Below are 7,955 nucleotides of genomic sequence, written 5' to 3'. Positions count from 1 at the left end.
TTTGGTGGGGGGGGGGGTGGGGGGCACGTTTAAGTAACAAGTTTCCTTTCCTGACAAAGTTCTCTGTTTGCCTACCTCTCTCCAGTCCTCCTGGACCGTTCCTCATGGATTCAAAGGAGGAATTAACTGAACAACATTTAACACTTCCACAATGCTTTGTGCAATGCAATTCCAAATTCGAAAGCTCAGTTACACCACAGGTTATGCAGCAGAAAGAAAACCACATGCTGGGAAGAAAATCTTCTATCTTTCCATAATGACTTTGGAAACTCTACTATTTAAAATTACACTAAGTAAATTTACCTTTTAAATATTTTCAAGCTTCAAGGGAAGGAAAAAAAAAAGGTACATATTTACTGGTCTTCAATTTAAATATATTACTGCATCTCTACTAGCTTTTCAAAAATTAATTGAACTGTATTTAGATAACTTGTGTTTAGAGTTAGGTAATATAGTCATAGAATAGCTGAGGCTGGAAAGAATCTCCAAAGGTCATCTAGTCCAGCCCTGCCCAAAGCAGGGTCAACCAGAGCAAGATGCTCTACACATTGTCCAATTAGATTTTTAATATCTCAAGGACATGGCCTTCACAATGTGCTTGAGCAACCTGTTACAGTGTTTAATCACCTCACAGTAAAAAAAAAAAAAAAAAAAAATAAAAAAAAAATCTTACATTTAAATGGTATTTCTTGTATTCAGTTAATGCCCACTGCCTCCTACCCTTTCACTGGGGTCCACTGAGAGCATTTGGCCTTCTCTTCTCCAGCCTAAACAGTCCCAGCTCTCTCAGCCTTTCCTTGAACACCAGGTGCTCCAAGTCATTCACCATTTTCATAGCCCTTTACTGGATTTGACCCAGTATGTCCATATCTCTCTTCGACTGGAGATCCCACACTCCAGATATGGACTCCAGATATGGTGTCACCAGTGCTGAACAGATGAGAAGGATCACCTCCCTCCACCTGCTGCCAACACCCTTCCTAATGCAGTCCAGGATAACGTCAGCCTTAAGTTGTCCAAGAATGCCTTGTTTCTACTTTCAGGCAACCACTTCTCCGAATCTCTTTCTCCTTTAATCGGAGCTTAGAAGTGTCAGAAGCAGCAGTCACATGTGACTCCGCCATATCAGACGTTGCTTTGATGGAACTTGCACTCACTGCTCAGTTATGTGGCTTAACCCCACTCAGCAACTAAGCACCACACAGCTGCTCACTTACTCTGTCCCCCACAGTGGGGTGTGGGAAGAATTGGAAGGGTGAAAGTGAGAAAGAAACTCATGGTTTGAGATAAAAAGTTTAATAATTGGAAAAAAAAATATTTAAAAACTGTAAGGAAGAGAGGAAAAAAAATAGAGAAGAAAATAAAACCCAAGGAAGACAACTGATGGAAATGAAAGAAATTGCTCAGCACCAACCGACCAATACCCAGCTGGTCCCTGAAAAGTGGCCCCCCTGCCAGCCTCCCTCCGGTTTCACTGCTGAGCATGACGTCACATGGTATGGCATAACCCTTTGGTCAGTTGGGGTCAGCTGCCCCAGCTGTGTCCCCTCCCAGCTTTTTTTGCACCTCCAACCTACTTGCCCACCAGGTGGTGTGAGGAACAGAAGAGGCCTTGACTCTGTGTAAGCACTGCTTAGCAGTAACTAAAACATCCCTGTGTTATCAGCACTGTTTTTAGCACAAATCCAAAATACAACCCCATAAAAGCTACTATGAAGAAATTTAACTATCACAGCCCAAACCTGTGCACTCTGTCACCATTTTTCCAGTCCACCTGCCTCTACTGCTTACTTCATTTATCTGTGATCTTACTCATTGTTCCTTCTCCAGGAAGAGTAAATACAGGAGGCTTTTTGCTGTCCATTTTCATAAATATCCTCTTCTTGCATGCCCATTTCCAGTAACAAATAAATAAAAAACCAAACTATTTTAAAAGAATAAATTAAAAAATAAAATCAAGGCACCACATCTACTGCAATCTTTCCTGCCTGAAGCATTTCCACTTCTGATAACCTTTTAACCTAAACACTCATGATTATGTGACAATATCAAAGTTTCACAGGAAATGTGTTTCTGTTCATATGTGAATATATGAAACTTTTCTCTTTTTCCTGTGCTATATTTGGATCCCCTAGAAACTTCTGAAGACTCCAGTGATTGTCCTTTTATTCCAGATTTAAATAGTTTAGATATATAATTTGATAAGGTACATTAATTTTAAAGGCCCTGCTACAGTTCCAAGTGGAATTTTCCTGTAGATCACACTGTGACACCAGGCTTTTTTAGGATCTCTTCCACTGTGTTTTCTGTCAACCTTTTCCAACATGACACCATCTAAAAGGTTTAATTATCATAGTTTCCCATTGATTCTTCCAAATTAATGATAATCATTGCTTAATATCTGTCAATTTATGTCTCACTCCTCTCCAGTAGCTGTTTTACCTAGGTTAGAAATTGCATTATCATGTCTCGCATATTCACTCATTTAATAATTTTGAATTCTGATTGAAGTAACACTGCCACATTTATTCTTAATAACTTTGTTACTTACTGTCCAATGTTTGACAGGTGTCCAAAATTCTCTCATTTTGTTGAGTATTGAAAAATTACATTTATATCAAGCGTAGAGAACAGTTGAATTCAAATGCCCTTCAACTGCTGTCAGGAAAAAAAAAAAACAACCCAAAGGGATGTGCTTCCTTTTAATCCCAGTCAGTAGTGGCAGATGTAACTATGTATGTTTTTACCAATACTTCATCCATTTGCCTGCTCCAAGAGGGTTGTGATATTTCATTCCCAATTACAATACCCTAGTGCCTCCTTGCTATTCAGTACACTCCTCCTAGTTCAGGAAGTTACCTGGCTCCTTTCTTATTCCATACATAGCAGACAGGAATAACATTCTTTATATATGTATTCAGTATATATATGTATATATGTATTCAGTATGTCTGGATTCTCAAATCAACAGCTGTATTTAGAGTTCTTCTATACATACTGGCCATAACTCTTCCATACGACTTTTTAATCCCCAGTAAATAAAGCTGTTCTGACAGGTACGGCATGCTTTTTTTTTTTTTTTTTAATTTCATGTACTGAAAACAGATTTTTTTTTTCAACTTACAGTGAATCACCGTTACACACAGATTCATCTGACATCAAAGCTCAAAAACCCCAAAGATATCTGGGAAAAGCATGAGGACTTACAAAAACAATCTGTGAAATTTGAGGTGATACAGTGGCAACTGAGCTGAAAATTCTCATTTATCCTAACTCCTAGATGTGTTGTGATCTCAACTCTACAAATGCAGAGTCACAAGCCAAATATGTATATTTAAAAGCAATAGCAGAACTCCATGAAGAGGGAGCAATAGTGACAGCAAACACTATAACACCTTGATATCAAGAACAAAATATTACCCAACGTATTGGAAGACTATCTTCTAATATTTGCTAACCATCTCAGTAGGAATAGGTACTTTGTGATACTTGTTCCTAAATATTCATGGATGTCAGCATAGCCACTTATAAAACCACTGAGCTGATTCACATTTGCTTGACTTTGACTGCCAAGACCATGCTCATTCACTGCCTCTCATTGTGCTTACTGCACCAGTCTTTAAGGTTCCATTAGAGCAAGTCGTGCCTCCATACACATTAAAATAAGTGTAATTTTTGCGCTTCGGACAACTGTTTTTGTTACTTGATACCCAAATTTTGGATGTCTTCCAACCAAGCATTTCCACTAGCAGAGAGAGGGCAGTACGTGAGCCCCGTGTGCAGTTCACGCATTTCCTTCTCCAGGCTCTCCATAGATGGCAGCAAGCCTACAATCCCTTCACTTCACTTTACCCCTTAGGCAACATAAATGAATCCAGCTGCTCGTATGCCAGAGGCCCAAAACACCACCAGCAAGATCCACAATGATGCATCGTCAAAGAACTGCAAACATACCCATTTTGGAGCAGGTATCGCATAAGCATGGAGGGGAACAACTTTACAGGAGAAATGTCTTTAAATGGCTCAACAACAAATGAAACAAAATGAACTGGGAAAAAAAAAACGCACAAAGTTTTGGATGTCTCTTGGTAACATTTTTATTTCAGAGAAACCAGGATTTTGCAGGCAGAATTATCTCAAGACTAATTTCCATTTGTGATGTCTCTCATCAATTAGAAGGTTTTTCCTCAGATAAATCATTAATATAGGCATATGCATGTGGGACAAAATAGCTTAGGAGAATTAAATTAAATGAATTGGCCCCACAAGAGTTTGTTACCTTTCCTAATACAGTTTATCTCCCACAGGCCACAGAGCTGTCTGTTTAGCAGCTTCAATACTTTGTCTCTTACCTCTGAGCCAATAAAGCCATCTAATTTATTTAGAATTCTCTAGGCACAGTGTTTTTACTTTTCTGATCCCAAACAGTAATTTCTGTTGGTTTTGTTACTCATTTTTAAGTTACAGTTTAAGAAGGAAAAATCTCTACAGCTTCAATCTACTCATCGTCTCAGCCAAGGCACCCCGTGTAGCTGCTGCGCAGACAGAGCACAGGCTGCTGCCCTGATGGTGGGAAATAAACTACACTGTTCAATTCTAGTTAAACTATTTAGAGCAAACACTGCAGCAAAGATGTGGGACAGAGGTTGAAGACCTCTTTCTCCCCATCCTCCCAGAAACGCACTCCAACACACCACAGAATTTACTACGGACTGCACTGTGTATTTGGTAGGATTTTAGAGCGCTCTGGCTGTAATTTCTTCTTTCATATTCACCGACACATTACACAAGTGAGCTCACTCATTTCTCTGCACACATACGCACACAAAACACAGATGCGTCTGCTATAACAACTTCAATACTTCAGAAAATATGAAATGCTCAAACTGTAGAAAGATGAACAGGTAACCAAACTGAAGCAATTATTATCACTCTCGTTGTATGTAAATAAGCAGACTAGTTACAGAAAATGTTCTTACAGCTGTCATGGTCTTGTAGCTATTCTTTGTTGAATCAGAGTTAATCTTGACACTGTTACAGGTAAAGTATCAAACTTGTAAGCATATCAGGGCTAAACTCTTCTTAGGGTTCATGTAATCTTTTTGTAGAATTGGGTTGTTTTTTTTTAGTATCTGAGTTATTTAAACACTCAAAATTAATTCATTCTTCTTTCCAAGGTATAAGATAACTTTATAATTATGTACATGCTCTTTTTAATGAAACTAAGAGATGAAAATAAAATTTACAACTGTATTTTTATATAAAAGGTGATATAGAAGAAAATAGGAAATACGACAAAAGAAATAATAAAAAAAATGTACTAATGTAAGTGTAGTGTACCAGCAGTTCACAAGCCTCTTCCCAAACAGAAGCACTGAGACCCTAAAAATGACAGTGAAATAATTCAATTTATCAGCTGGTAAATTCAATTTTAGAGGGTATCAGCCACTAAATAATTTCATGGTGCATGGTTTTAAGAAGCACAAGCAGTTTGTGCCACTCTTGTTTTATAATTTGTTCTCATTATAGCAAACAAGAGTAAAAGAAGTTGGATGAGGACGATAATGGTAAAAAAAAAAATAAAATCTGACTTTTCTGTTCACTTATCAATACTTCTGACCTATAAGAGACATGACTTTTTGCTTTAGTCTGCAAAGAAAAACTTCCAATGCAATACAAGTTTACTTGGCTGAACCTACTGTATCAGTCAAACAAGAATTAAAGCTTTATTGTTTCTTATTCCTCTGTAAGAAATAAATTTTGAAGATTATATTTTCAGGCATTTTTTGTTTGCTTTTTTAAATTAAAATATGAAAAATAAGACCATTCAAAGCTGAGTATCACACAAGGCTGTTAAAGAACATGCAGAAATATTATTATTCAGGTGTTCCGAATTTTACACCAATATAAAGAAACAGGGCTAGAACAATGCTATGTTTTATACAGTGAACAAGTTTTCAGTGCATACTTGTTCCACTGGTAAGCCCTTGAGATTCTTGCAACTACAGTATCACCAAACACACACAGATAACTCCATCTCCACATGGATTCATCTCCAGGACTGTCCTGTTCAAAGTCAAATGTACCGAGATTAATAAACTAATAGAATAGAAATAACCTTATTGGCTTGCCCATATTTTAAACTGACAGATACATAAAAGTAAATGCTAATTTTTACAAATGTATATGTACTTCGTGAATGAACAATTTCTCCTAGGTATTCTCTTGATTACTCAAATACCTGTTGAACATGTGCTGGATAGATAAATATTGACGGATCTGTTTCATTAGCAATTGGATGCATCATTGAACAGCTCAGAGCAATGGCACACAACCTCAGCAAAATCAAATCAGGACTCCCACACAGACGATTTCCAGTTAATTTACATTCTCCATAGGCATTTCAAGTGACACGCTTTGAATATGATGCTGATGTTTGACTTTGAAGACACTTCTTTTTCCAACATAGAGCTTTTACTGCTAAGATCAAATACAAAACTCCCTTGTTGCCTTTAAGTCACACTAAGCTAGGGCCATTTGTATTGCTGTGACTGCAAATTTCAGTGACGGGATGTTTGGGGATATTTACCTCCTTACTTACTTTTGCACATTACTTAAAATGGTTGGCACCAATGTCAGTTCATCAGTGGTTCTTCTGATTTCACATCTTTGTCCCATGTTTTTCTTAAGGCTGATGCATTTTAGTAGTGAATTAGTTTGAGACTCAAGCTCTGCTGGTTTCTAACACTGTTACTGTTAAGAAAAATGATCACGAAATATAGACAGACAAATACCTTGCTTTTTTCTTGCTGAAATTCTATCTGGATGTTGGTTAGTTTAGTTCGTAGCTCCTCATTAGCAGCTTGGAGGGCTTCAATCTCCATGTCGGACCTCTCTCCCTTGGGACGACTTTTCTTGGACATAATTATTTTTTAAGTTTAATATAAAATTTTTGCTCCACACTGAGCTACCAGCTAGTGCCTTCTGCTGTTAGCATTTAAGTCATGTAGTGTTCAACAAAATCTTTCACGTAAATCTCTGCCATCGTGGGAGCAGTCTCTCACGTCCTGGAAGAAACAGAGTAGTAGGAACAGGATTAGGCTACAGCATTGAGCAGAATCAAACATCAGACTTAACATCCAGTCTTAAAGCACACTGAACTTCCTTGTAGTATACACTACATTGCATAGTGTAATAGACTTTGAAAGAAATACATCAGAAAAGGAGAAGTTACACAATATTTCATCATCTTATCTAAACCCTACACACTGTAATACGATATCCACAGAAACTCTTTACAGTTCTGATGCGTATGGCATATAAACAGAAATTGTGTTATTCAAGACCTGACTTGGACCATGCTCAGGATTCCCAAGAGGCACAGGGACAACCATAAATGAACTGAGGCTGGGGGTGTTATCAGTGGGAATAGTTTATTTCCTATAGTAAGAAGAAAGCACTTCTCACCATAATGTATCAGTTATAATTCATAATTGTATTATTCACAGTTACCAGAGTCCCACAGCATCAGGAGATACACAAAACGTATCATAAAACTAGAAAAACATTTTAAAATTACTTCTTTAATATATCATAGATATAAACTACTTATGTTCAGGGCTGATACTGTTCAAAATGCTCTAATCAAAACATGAAGGTATTTAACTGTTTTCATTCCCCATTATCCCTTTAAGCTTAAAGAGTACTCAATTATTTAAATCAGCTTTATGCAACATTCAAGGAGAATATCAGTAGCAGACAAAGAATCCTAATTTCAATAATCAGGAAATCCCATGATTAGTTTACTTCAAGAGTAGTTATAGAAGCTTAATCTGCAGCTTTTTTTCCCCTCTCTGCTCTCCTTAAGAATAACTTGGTGCTCCACAAGAACAAACTGAGCAACAAGTGCTATCAATGTTGAATTAGTTTCCAAACCCAGGTCCTCTGCTCATTTT

The 7,955-nt window shown here is 37.3% G+C and overlaps 1 protein-coding gene across 1 annotated transcript in view; it reads right to left on the bottom strand.

Moving 5' to 3' along the window:
- Positions 1-6,923, bottom strand: part of JAKMIP1 (janus kinase and microtubule interacting protein 1) — an 86,346-nt gene extending 79,423 nt beyond the window's left edge. Inside the window, exon 1 of the mRNA XM_009890536.1 lies at positions 6,795-6,923. Within this exon, the coding sequence (XP_009888838.1) occupies positions 6,795-6,923 (129 nt within the window). The remainder of the gene's footprint in view (positions 1-6,794) is intronic.
- Positions 6,924-7,955: the final 1,032 nt, after the last annotated feature.

This window comes from Charadrius vociferus, unplaced genomic scaffold (genome assembly GCF_000708025.1).
Source record: "Charadrius vociferus isolate BGI_N301 unplaced genomic scaffold, ASM70802v2 scaffold88, whole genome shotgun sequence".
In the NCBI taxonomy this organism is placed as follows: domain Eukaryota; kingdom Metazoa; phylum Chordata; class Aves; order Charadriiformes; family Charadriidae; genus Charadrius; species Charadrius vociferus.
This window is presented reverse-complemented; position numbering and strand designations above follow the sequence as displayed.